At 36.4% G+C, this 13,730-nt stretch overlaps 1 protein-coding gene across 1 annotated transcript in view; it reads right to left on the bottom strand.

The window, feature by feature from the left end:
* TRDN (triadin) overlaps positions 1–13,730 on the bottom strand; it is a 262,339-nt gene that overhangs the window by 199,860 nt on the left and 48,749 nt on the right. Inside the window, 3 exon segments of the mRNA XM_067294583.1 lie at positions 2,975–3,011; positions 3,455–3,459; positions 10,827–11,036. Coding sequence (XP_067150684.1) covers positions 2,975–3,011; positions 3,455–3,459; positions 10,827–11,036 — 252 coding nt within the window.

The following is a 13,730-nucleotide window of genomic DNA, read 5'->3' as shown; positions in this document are numbered from 1 at the left end:
AAAGATACCATTTTCCTCACACACATGCATAAACAGACAACCATTTCCAGTGGATTTTAAGGAGTGTGACTGGGAGAATGCAGATTTTCATAACAAAGTTTAAGCTTGACATTTTGATGTTATGTAGAACTGTTTTTTCTTTTTTATTTGCAGATGTAGAGGGTACAGTATGCTGATGTTTTGTTAGAATACTCTTGGAATCAAGTCCATTCAAACTAGATTAGCTGTGTTCTGCATATCTCTTTCTGGGTTTTCATCTCTCAGCAGGCCATAGAATACAAATTATTTTAAAACTAAGCTGACAATATACTTCCCTTGCTCACTATACAGCTATTTATATTAGCTACATTTACATCAAACATTAAGCAGTTTTTCAGATGACTCTTTTCTCCGTTCTTCTCTAAAAGTGTCCCCCCTATGATGCAATGCACTTACATCAAAGGGATTTTAGTGTGAACATCTGGGTACTCAGTACTTTCAAAAAGGAGACCCATTACTTTTTTGGTTAAATGTGGACCTGTACTATTTTTCAGACATACTGTTCTGTAGTATGGATTTTCCTTTAATCTATGCCCTACACAGGGTTTTCTCAGGTAGGGCCAAAACACACAAAGTTTGGTATCCTAAAGGTAAGTGTTTTATTGGCAAAGTCTGAAGAGATAAACTCATGATTCAGATTTGCTACCATAAGAGGAAGTGTTGGGAGCATCTGGTGCAGAATCTTGAATTTAAACTATATAGAGCCTTTACGGAGCCAGAGTATTTCTCAGGTAGATACCTGTTGTGAAGTTCTACCTTTTGCTGAACTGGTAAACAGGGACTGAGGCAATTTTTCCTCTTAGGCAATGTAGTAGTAAAATACCAAAAGTTGACTGTGGATGGAGGAAGGAAGGGAAGGGAAGCAAACAGATACTCAGCAAATTAAGCTCAGGAATGAAACATGCAATTAATATTGAAGCCTTTTTGTTGACGGTATGTCATTTCATTTAATCACAGCTTACGTCAAGCTCATCTTATCTAGCTATATGTACCTGAAAGCCAGGTGCTGAGTCCCTGGTGATTTCTAGACTTCCTCAGGAGTTGGTTTCACCTTCAGAAGGCAAGTCTCTCACCTTCCTCTGAGTCTTTTTTAGGGTGAGATTAATTACTTTCTGAAGATGTCCATGTCTTGACACTGACTATAAATGAAGCCTAAAAAATTAGCATGGACATTACATGTTGTTTTTAGATCACCAAGGTATGTGACATGGCTACTATCTGTGGTATGGTGGCTATTAAATATTTTTGAATATAATTAAATAAAGTTCTGTAATCGTGACTTTTCAAAATAGGAATTGATTAAACTCATGATATGATTTGTTATAGTACCTTGAGCATACTTGGTTAGGTTTCATGGTTTGTGTCATTTATTCCTGTGAAGCACACAACAAAAAATGACTAACTGGTTTATCTGTGCAAATCATTTAAGTCATTATTCCAGTCTTAATAACCCTGCCAGGAATGTGGCCTGCTATCAATCTTTTTTGCTTGTCAAAAAGTTGAATATACACTCAGAGTTTAGCCCATTTTATTTATTTATTTATTTTAATGAATTGCAATGAATTACTTAATGATTGTGGGATTTTCATCAATTACATATTTTGACTCTAGTGAACTGAATGCAATTAAATTACAAATGATGGTAATTATCTGGTGTAAAGATTGATCTATGAGATATAATCCAATTCATTGATACTGACAAGGTGCAGCTGATGAAGACAGAGGATTTCTGTCAATGTTTGATAAAATGTAAAAGTTTAACTCTAGTTTAAGCATTCATAAAACATATCCCAGTTTTAGTAAAATATTTTAACTTGAAAGCTTTTTAATGTGGGTGATTATTGGTCATAATTTCTTTCTGTTCTGTGGTTTTCTGAAGAGTAGTATCTGACTCATAAAACCTTTTCACACATGTTGTTAAATATACACTTAAACTCTTCCATCATTAATACCTCAGTTCATTCAGTGTAGGTGTCTCTAGGACTCATCTTCATATTTCATAGATTAGATATTTCTGCATGCTTGTAGCACTTATCATCAGGATAAACTCTAGCATATATCATGAAATTGTACCAGTATAAAGCCAATGTCAAAGAAAACTCAGACTCAACATTTCCCAGTAATTTCCATTTATGAAGACTGCAGTCTGTGGTATAAATCTTTTCTGTCTCTTTCTAACATCAGCCTTAGATAATTATATTGAGGTCAGGTCCTCAGAGGAAACCTCCACTGAAAGTGGACAAAGGCATTTTACCCGAAATGAAAACAAAGTAGTTATATTAGAAGTAGATTCTACTTGCCAAAACTTAAAAGGAAATTCACAGTATCACAAAATATCAAGTAATTTCAGATATGTTGATATAGCCATACACATGCAGATGTGAATGTATGTTTAGCATGGGGCTACATTAAATTTATATGACTCGCAGGGTTTGACTTGATATCAGCTGAAAGGCTTCTTCTGATTTGATGGATTGACCCTAATTAGGTGGTGTTTTTTGAAACAGCTAGACATTTTATCTAAAATATTTTCAGGCTTTATTTTTTGTTCATTCTGTTTTCAGTTCTCTGACTAAGGATACTGATCTTAACTTTGTATTGAAAAGGTAATGCTGTTAAATAATTGCATGATGGTGTTTTTAAAAAGGCATTAATGGGGGTAAAATGAGTATCTCTCAGTTTATTGCTGATTCCTGGGAATCTGCAGATTGAGGCAGTCTCCTAGCTGACATATCTGTTTCAACTAGGAGGTGAAAATTAAGAGGATGCTATTATAATTAACTGTGCAGATTTAGTCAGCTAGATGTGGGGGTCAGCAGATATGCTGTGCTGTTGCTTAGTGGCACTCTGCTGTTGCCCATGCTTTGTTATCTTAGGTGAGCAGACTGCACACGCGCACGCTTAAGGCAGAACACTGCAGGCAGAATGTCTTTACCAGCTGGTAAACAGGGATCATCACAATGAATAAGTGGCTATAGCGGATGACAACAGGATGAACCCAAGAAAGGCCAATAAAAAAAAAAGGAAGAAACACCATTAGCAATAATGAACATTCTCAGCTGTCGCTTGACTAAAGGAAGCAGTTACGGAGTGAAGTGAGGAGTTATTTAGTCTCTGGGGGGCTGCTGTTATGAAGCAGAAATTGGAGTTCGTTAAAAAAAAAAAACAATACACTGTAGGTGTGAGATAATAGAGTCTGATTCAGAGAAATGCAGAAAATACAGTTAAATAAGACACAGGTGTTTTCACAAAAGTTACAAGCATATTCTATTGCTGAAAAGAACATGTTCTGTATAATTGATTCTAATTGAACTATCTGGATTTCTTCATCAGCAAATAACCAAAGAATTAAATTATTGCAATCGTTACTGAAATTAATTACTGTTGTTTGTTTGTTTAAAATTAGAAATTTCACAGATACTATTATGGGCCAGAAATTTAGTTTGTGTTTTGTGTTCCATGAAGCACATTTAAGCACACAAGACTCATTTCTCTTAGATCCTTCCCTATTCATTGAGTCAATTTCTGAAATTTCACATTTTCAACTTCATGACCTCATGGAGCTAGATTTACCACAATTTATCGTCTTGTATATGCTAGACCATTTGGGACGAATGCAGTACTTGTAGCACTGCAGCACTTCATGGTTTGTCATTGTTTCCAGTAAAAATTCATTTTCTAGGGGTTTATAACTCAGTTGCAAGATTTGCTGCAGGGTGAATCATGGGAAATAAGATGTCATATGGGCAGCCCTTCTTTAAATTGTAATTTGGTTTAAATCCCTTTGATTGTTTTTACCATTATGGAAGATGGTGAAAAAAATTATTTTGTGGGTTTTGGGTATGTCTGTGGAAGTTCCGTATAATTCAACACATCTTTTAATTAAGAACTTGGAAGTGTGTATGCTGTTCACTCATGCTATGGACCGACAGCTGTGAGTACAGTAAAAATTATATTTCAAAAGGCTATAGCATCAAGTTTTGAAAAATTCCAAGGTGAGCACAGCAAGTGCCAACACCTTTTCTTTTTGGTATTTTATGGGAGAGTTGTTTAGGGCATTTCACGGAGAAGCTTTTACCAATTATTCCAATTTAGTGAGGCTATAAACCACTTCTCTTATACTAAGAGACAAAATGATTTCTTCCATTTAGCTTGCTGGTGGTTTAAAGTGAGCCAAAAATAAATACATTCTTTTTCCTGAATAAGTGATAATGTATTACTAATTTTGAAAATACTGGATATACTGGCATAAAATACAAGGGTGAATATAACTGCACTCTTATTTTTGCAGTACTAAAAGTTTCCAGTGAACATGAGCCCAAAAGGATGACTGCAGCATTTGGCCTCAGAGTAAAAATATTTGAGGAGAAAAACAAATGCATATCTTATCACAGAAAAAAAGAAAAACAACCAGTAGAATAATTGCATTTTGGTGACTTCCCCCTATTTTAATGATGAAAAACACATTCTGCACCTTACAGGTTTTACACATTACAGCTTTGTTGTGCAGGGGAGTGGGAAAATGAATGTCCACATGCCGGTTATATGGCACAAGTTTTTTAGAGTTCTTTTCATCATTTTCTTGATTTTTTTTCCTCTAAAATATGTATCTTAATGCAAAAACTAGGTTCCTAATTGTTATTGTTTTTCTCTCCTGGAAAATATGAATGGGTATATCATTCTGGCTATCTAGGGTCACTCAAAAGCTTTCTGTGGCTGAAAGACAGTAATAGATATGACCATAACTTAAGGTAGGGAAATGGTGACTTTAGACTGTATTAGAGTCAGCAGCTGACATAGGAAAGATCACAGCAATTTGGTCAGATGCTTTGCCATTAACTTAAAAAAAAAGGGGGGGGAGAGGAAGGGGGCCACGAGAAAGCATATCTGACTGGAATCCCTGCTGTTTCTCGTGGAGCCAGCAGCTCCATGCCTCCAATCACTGCTTTCCATTCCTGCTAGCGACAGACATTTCCTCCATGGAGATCTATCTTTGCTGCAGATCTCTAACAGCTTCTCTCCATGCATTTATGCTTGAGCAGAATGAATTATCCACAACAAAAAGCCTGTTCTTTTTTCTGTTATGAAAACAGTCACAAGAAGATGACAAGCTCACTATGTTGTGTGTGTGTACTTCCATTTACTTAGACTATTTTGTGATTGTTTTGGGTTTCATAGAATCAGTGATGTTTCAATAGGTTTGATTTAGTCCGGCTTTTAGGTGACTAGCTAAATCACTATCAATTCACTCTGAATATTGAACACTCTGGAGCTGAAATTAGGGTGGTGTTAATTAGCTGTAATGGCTCACAGAGGTGGCTGGGAATTCTGAACACTTTATTAGCCCATTAGCAAATGTAGATTCCTGGGCAATCAATCTTTAGGTCTAAAATATTCTTAAATTATTTAATTACTTGTACCAATTAAAATATATAATCCAGTTATGTGTACAAGAAATGTGTGAAATACATTCATGAATCATGAAGCCAATTAACAAGGTGTATTTTCTAACAGACGGGATAGGAGTAATAACAAACTGTTGCAAAGCACATATCAAACCAAAATGAATCTCTTTTCCATTTCTGAAAATACTTAGAATGTACAAGAGAGCTTCCAATGCAGTATACTTCTTATTGCATAATCATGCACACTACATACTGCATGAGATTCATAGTGCCTTATCTCCGGCTTTTGTAATGCATGTCACCTTCATACCACATTAGAAATATTTCAGTTAGGTTTATAGTTGTACAATATAACACGATAGGAATACAAGCTCTCATTTCTTTTTCTCAAAGGAATGAACATAACACACTAATGTGAAACACTGAAAATTTTAATTTCTTTCTTCTGGATAGATAGGATAGGAGAGAGCAGCTTTCAGCACGGACCTAAGTCTTGGCTCATACTTCCCTCACATTCCGCAGCCAAAGTTGACTAGTAAATCCCATTTATGTTCTCACCTCTGAAAAAACTTACTTATACGTAGCACCAAAGAGGCATATACTTTTTCACATACACCCCACAATGCAGAGTCTACCTGAAATATTTTATATCATAACCACCATCTCCTGAATACTACTGAATTTACAATGATCATTTCTTGAATGTGTAAAATTACACAAAACATATCTTAAATGTTTCTGTGAGCGGAGCTTGGATTCATGTCATCTGAATTCAGCTATCTAAAAGCTAAGTGTTAGTCTCCCTCTGTTCTAGAGGCTCCTTTTCAGATAGAATAGAGAAAGGGCCCTCCAAAAAGTAATTTACCACATCTATTTTAGGATGAAACCAAACATCGCATTTCCACACAGTCATATCTGGGACAAATCTCATCTTGTATAAACTGTCAAAGTTCCCAAATTGATAATTTACCTTTAAAAGGACATGAAACGGTGGTAATTAAGAAGAGAAATCTATGGGTTGGCCTTCCATAATCATAGAGCGAATATGGAGTTTATACTGGTAAAGCAAAAGAAAACTTAATAACTAAAACTAATATACTGATATTATATGCATTCATTGAAATTATTTTCCTTTAAGATATTGAAAGCAAAATTAAGAGTAATTGTTCAAATTAAAAAAAAAATACTTAAGTTTAAAATGCATCCTACTCTGACGAGGTCAATTCTACTGTGTTTCTACAGAGCTCCATGAACAGCAGTGTGTAATCTCAAGGCGCATCTAAGTAAACTCTCACAATTTAAAGGTTACAGTTCTTTTCTGTGTCGGGCACTAGCAGCTCTGCAGCAGGCTCAGGAGAACCAAATCTGTATATATTCCTCAGCAACGCAGTTCACAGCTTGTGGATGGCTCACCACTATTTTCTACCTAAGTCAGTTCTGTAACAGCAAAGGCTCCAATACTTGTTCAGTACAAGCAGCTCTGCTGCAGAGACAGTGATTTCTGGCACAGAGGTGGAAACCTGATGATGGGTCTTGGTAGGTCAGGGCCAGCCTCAGCAGGGAGGTGCGTGACGCTTCACCCAGTGCTACCAGAGCTCTCCCAGCTCAGAGCCTATTCCCAGTTTCCTGCAAACCTGGCAGGGTGCTGACTCTGTACGTGGTGGCAGTGCGCTTTTAAATCATCCCGCTGCGAGTCACTGGGAAACACCTGCACTAAAGTAAGAAGGATTAACTGTATTAACCAGGGAGTGAAACCTTAACCGCAGAGGTCTGCAGGTTCACTCCCCATATGTGAGAATCTCTCTCTTTCTTATCTTTGTGTCTCTACTGAGATCTCTGGATAGGTGATTTCTAACAGAGATTTTTCATGAAATCATGCAATCACAAAGCTGTTGATCAATAGGCATGTCTGAAGTTCATCTAGTGCAATCTCTCAGTGAGGGACTATTGCTAACACAAGGTCAGGCTAGCCATGGCCATCTAGTCAAGTCTTGAAAGCTTCCAAGGATGGAGAATCTGCAGTCTCTCTGGGCAATCTGTTTCAGAGCTACACCGCCTTCCTAGTAAAGATTTTTTTTTCCCCAGTGTTCAACCTGAACCTCCTGGGCTGTAATTTGTGGCCACTACCCCTTGTTATATTACCTTATACTATAACTAAGGAAATTATCTTGTTAACTGTCATCTGCCATCTTTACAACTGCCCTTCATGTAGCTGTAGGCTGCTCTTAGGTCACCCCTTAGTTTCCTCTTCTCTAGACTAAACAAGTTCTCTCAACCTCCCTCATTCACAGGATCACAGAATCACAGAGTGGTTGAGGTTGGAAGGGACCTCTGGAGATCATCTACTCCAACCCCCTGCTCAAGCAGGGTCACCTAGAGCACATTGCACAGGATTGCATCCAGGCGGGTTTTGAATATCTCCAGAGAAGGAGACTCCACAACCTCTCTGGGCAACCTGTTCCAGTGCTCTGTCACCCTCATAGTGAAGAAGTTTTTCCTCATGTTCAGATGGAGCTTCCTGTGTTTCAGTTCGTGCCTGTTGCCTCGCGTCCTGTTGCTGGGCACCACTGAAAAGAGTCTGGTCCCATCCTCTCGACACCCTCCCTTCAGATACTTGTACACATTGATAAGATCTCCTCTCAGCCTTCTCTTCTCCAGGCTAAACAGGCCCAGCTCTCTCAGTCTTTCCTCATAAGAGAGATGCTCCAGTCCCCTAATCATCTTTGTAGCCCTTTGCTGGACTTGCTCCAGTAGTGCCACATCCCTCTTGTACTGGGGAGCCCAGAACTGGACGCAGTACTCCAGATGGGGCCTCCCCAGGGCTGAGTAGAGGGGGAGAATCACCTCCCTCGACCTGCTATTCGTGTGTTATGAATAATTCCTAAAGTTGAACTTCACGGAATTTCAGGTATGGGATGCACTGACTGTTAGTGTTACTAACGAAAAAATGCACTGAATATGCAGTGATTTATATATATAAAATATATATAATTGAATATAATTTCTTTCACATCTTCCATTTACATTTAAAAGTTATGAAATTAATTTTAATCATGCTCGCAAAACTAAATTTACAGTCCTGAAAATAACCACTACCTTTTTTTTAATGCAGTTCTGGCTCTCCAAGGAGCAGTGTCAAAACCAAGAGAAAATACTCCTGGGTTTTAGATTTAAGGAGTCTCTTTAAAAATATGTTTCCAAGTCCATTTCGTATACTAAAACATGGCACTAGTTCCACTGGAGACAAAGGGCCAAACCATTAGAGGGTGAAAATCACTGTAGTATCAATAAGGCTAGCACACTGGTCCTATGTGAAATCTTCAGCTATTTCCATAGGATTTGTATAAATCAGTGAGTTTCACCTGGAAAAATCAGACTGAATAGGAACTCAGGAGTTGAAACCCAGGGGCCGTGATAAGAGCTATGTAGCTATTGTTATATTTATGTAAATATAGAAAGCATTCTAATAAATCTGGGACTGAAGGAGCACAACAGTTCTTTCTTTTAACATTTCACTGCTGAGATCTGATTTAAATGCTGTCTTAATTAATCACTTAGGAACAGAAATATCTTTGTGAAGAAAAAGAAATGAACTCATGAACCCAAAATGCTAAAGTGTCATCTCTCAGAGAGTACCACAAAATATGAATTTACCCTGCAGATTGAATTTTACATTATTTTATTTCTACAGCCTGGTCTGAAAATGTCAGTTTCCATTAATGCCTTTGGGATTTAAGCTCATTTAACCAGTGCAACATGAATATCAGATTTCCATCTGCTTAGAATGATTCCTTCAGTCTCCAAAACAGATATGGATTCTCACTGCTTAATATTACCTTAAGTAGTATAGTGAGCATACATGAGCTGACAGCTAGGCCAGGAATTGCTTAGTTTAGGATAAGAGTTTTGTCTGAGTGCCCTGGTTCCTGACTGCTCATTGAAAAACTATTAAGAATCTGATTGATTGAATGATTGATTGAGAGTTTGTAAGGAAAACTAAAAGTAGAGTATGGTGGTTTCTCTCTTGGTTTACATCTACTTTGTAGCATTAAGTAGGTAGTGCCCAAATTAAAATGTGATCCCCACTTTGGGAGAACCACTCAAAAGGAACTGTTCTGTTTTCTTGGGACTCAAGTGACTTCCCTCTGAAAACAGACACAGATGAGAAGCAAAAAAATTTTAAAGAGGTTTCTTGTATGTTTTCTCTACAATTCAAGCTCCTATACCACCCATTGATCCAGGACTGGGAGGTTTATTTCAAGCTCTGTCTATGGCTCAAAAGCTTTTTCAGTAAATCTTGGGGTCAATATTGATATATAACAAGACAATAATCTATAGATTTATCAGTAAACTAATAAAGTCCAGGAAATTAACTGTGAAACATTGACTCAATTTGTTTTGAATTAAAAGGCTGAAGTCTGAATTTCAATTCCTAGTTAATTATGGTGACAGATGAGATAAATTTAGAGCTGGAGTTCTTACTTATTTAAGAAAGAAAAGGGCCCTAATCATTTGTTTTCTATTTTACTTACATGTTTTACACCAGCCCGTTTACCTCTCAGAAGTTTTGCTTCTGCAGTTGCTTGCTGAAAGCTATGCCCCCTTAAAAATGATAGGCAGTTTATTTTATTTTCTGTTATATATCATGGCTAAATACAAGGCATAAAAATCAAGTAAGAATGAGACCATTTCTATACACCACACCTTTCTTTCCATTCCTCAGCCACACAGTCCTTGCACCACATGCACATGCCTTCATCTGCATCTTTGCCCTCAGCAGTCAATAGACACCCTAGAGCTTGATCTTGTTTAGTCAGTGTGTTCAGTCTTAAACTGGGCTGAATTATGGCATTACTCAGGACATGGTTGTGACAGTTAATATTAAGGATCTGGTCTTCTATGCTTATGTTTTTTGAAAATAAATTTAGGGTTAGCATCTTTATAAACGATCTTTTGCATATTTCTTGTAATGGAAGTCTGTAAGCAGGTGTCAGAAGCACAAGACAGCTATGAAAGATTTTATAATATAATTAAGAAAATGTGTGTGAATTAGTAATTTATTTTATTAGTTTTGAAATAATTTAATATAGAAACTGAAATCTGACCATGCATGCTCATATGCATCTTATATTGTTGCAAACATAAGCATTTTCTAGGATGAAGATGGGCTGCAAAACAGAGATCTAAATTTTAAAGATGTGGAAAATGTGAATTAATATGTTCTGTCATTTCTCACAATATCTCCTCTGTTGGTAAACTCAGTAAAGACACTGGGCAGGCTCCAAAACGGTGAAGTACATGCATATTTACATAATATACACTCTTTAACAAATTTTTAAATTTTAATGTACAAGATGTGAAACAGAATATGCTGAGTTTTACCTGCAAAGGCTTTGTAATCCACCAAGTCAAACATCACAATAGCTACTGCTGACCAAGTAACAATCAGAGCAACAACAAGAAGCCATGCTGCTGGTGAGCTGAACGTCGTCACAAGGTCTTCTGTAACCGATTTCTTGCCAACTTTCATGGATGTCGTAGGAACAGATCTCTTCTTACCATCTATTATTGTTGTGGTTGTAGACATATGTCCTAGAAAAATATTCAAAGCAGAGAAAATAGAATGTTGGAGCCTAAAAATCAAGAATATGAATGCTGTTTTGAAATCCTTGTATTACTCAGAATGCTCAACATAGGTGAAAATATGGTAATATTAAAGACAGGCTCTTGTGCTTTCCAGAAGATGGAGGTTTTTCTGAACTATGGGCACAATTAATAAAGTTAATTTGGGAGAAAACATGGTGAAATAGCCATGACTGGTCTTTTTGATTATTATATAACATTTTTTTAGCCTGCCATGAATAGCTACAGACCTAGAAGAGTGATTGATGAAAGCATAAAATATTATTATTCTCTGAAGGACTGCCTTGTTATGGGCTCTAGGCCAGATTCTCAGGTGATGTGATTAAGTGTACTTCCACTGGCTTAAATGGAGCTAACGCATTTACACCACTTGTGGTCTGGCTAGAATTCTGCCATCAAAGACATATCGATGGCAAGGAGAATGTTTATATCCCATTTCATCTAACAGAAACACAAATGATATATCTGTCCTGTATCATTACAATTTGTGAAGAAGCTTGTAGCTGATTTTTAAATAAATACCTTTGTTTATAACATTTTTCACTTAATGAAATAATTTCCTAATAAACAAGAGTTACAGTGCCAAGGCAGACTTAACTCTAGAAAATATAGATTTGATACTAGAAAGGTGAAAGGAAGGTGGGTATGTATGTTAACTAAGTAAGTAGTTGCCACATCTTAATCCACTTCCTCTTGGAGTATTAAGAACAGTTAATTCTGCACAAAACCAAAATTAACGGTAACTGAAACCTGAAAACATTTGAAAAGTTATCATATTATTCTTCCCCATAAAAGAAAGTGATAATCTAAACAATCCTGGTTGGTGTTTGTTTTCCAGAAGATACAAAACCAGTAAAAATATTCATAACTCCACAGCCAACAACAGCAGAAAATCATAGTATCTCTACCAGCTTAGTTTATGATATTTACTTCTAGCTTACTGTTAAAAAAAAAAAATCAAAGATATTACAAGTTACAAGTGTTCCTGGTCTGGTTGAGTACATTTGATACCAGCTCTCATTAACGAATGCCAGTGAGTTCAAAGACCCTTGACCACATAAAAATTTGAACTTTCAAGGAATCAAGTAATACGTGGTTTGCTCAAACTATTGCTTCTTACCCTGAGTTCACCTGTGTTCTGACACAGCTGATACAATCTATAAAGCTGATAATTTCTTTACAATGATGGAGGTTAGGAAAGTGATGGAGCTGCACTACACAAAGATGAATAGATTTAGTTCCATTTTCCACACAGAAAATGACAAATATGTCTAGAGCTAATGTACAAGACTGTTGAAGACTTTCAGATGTTTGACCTCACATGATATATATAGCCTCTATTGGAGAATCACTACTTTGATATTCTTAAAGAAATGAATGAATATAGAGAAAGAATGAGATCCGTGGTACTACCTATAAGTATGAACGTTTATGCCTAAAAAAATAGATGGAATAACAAGTCTTCCAATCCTCATGCTAAAGATGCTTGATTTTGTTCCTTATTCTATAGAAAGTGGTAACAATTCTCTCAAATGATACTGAAATGTCCTTTACACATCTCATATGTATCTGTAGAGCTGGGAAGGATAGCATTAGTATCAGAGGTTCCTTGGTTCCTAATCATACCATACTGATCAAACTGTAAGGTTTTCAAATTCAGACCCTTGATTATTCTACATTTTTCATTTATAATGTTATGCATTATATTAGTGTGTATTTCCCTTATTTTCACCTTTTTAGCTTATTTCTGCGCCAGCATCCTGTCATCGATCAGTGTCTTGTTTCAAGACCTGGAAAGCTGCTTTTCTGAATAGCAAAATAAGCAGAACAAGATTGGCATATTACACATTTTTTGTTACTTATTTGAAATTTAGTTTTATTTATAGAAGGTTTATTCTGCTTGTGAATAATGTCTATCTACTAAGACACAATTTATATACTTTCTTTTGTTAAAAAAACTCATTGCTTCTATTTCTCCAAACATAATTTTTGGATCAAATATTTCACTTCAGGAGGAAAAATCTGCCAAGTGACAACTAGCAATAAAGATCAGCTTCCTGAAGTCAAATTCCAAATCAATAGCATTTTGTTTTCCTACTGCCATGCATACAAAAGGGAAGTAATTTGTGCATGTAACAGGTCATAAATGACACATTATGCACTTTTTTCCTTGGGGATATCAGTCAGGTTTTATGAGGTATGGAGAGAATAGAAAGGTAGTCTCATCTTGACAAATGTGATTAGTATCATAACATCTCTCCAATGACATACTAATGGCAGATATTTGCACAGTTGTAACAAAACCAATTAAAACTGTCTGTGTGTACATAGATACAGATTTATACATATGGATAATTACCATTCATAGGATCATTCTGCTAGGAAAGTTGCTATGTAAAAGTAGTTCCTTCCTGTTTAGCATACCTAATTTTTCAAGCTCAGAGTTATTTGTGCTTACTTTGGTGAAGAAAATAGTTACCTACAACTTATCAATCTAAGCAACACTGCAGAGACCACACAGCTGACGTATGACAGAAGGTTACTTATCACATGCTCTTGGCTATTGACACAGCCATGTGAATTTTCCCCAGAAAAACTCAAGATGCTATACAATAAAATCATCACAGTTACACTCACTGAAGT

This window comes from Apteryx mantelli, chromosome 3, assembly GCF_036417845.1.
Source record: "Apteryx mantelli isolate bAptMan1 chromosome 3, bAptMan1.hap1, whole genome shotgun sequence".
NCBI lineage: Eukaryota > Metazoa > Chordata > Aves > Apterygiformes > Apterygidae > Apteryx > Apteryx mantelli.
This window is presented reverse-complemented; position numbering and strand designations above follow the sequence as displayed.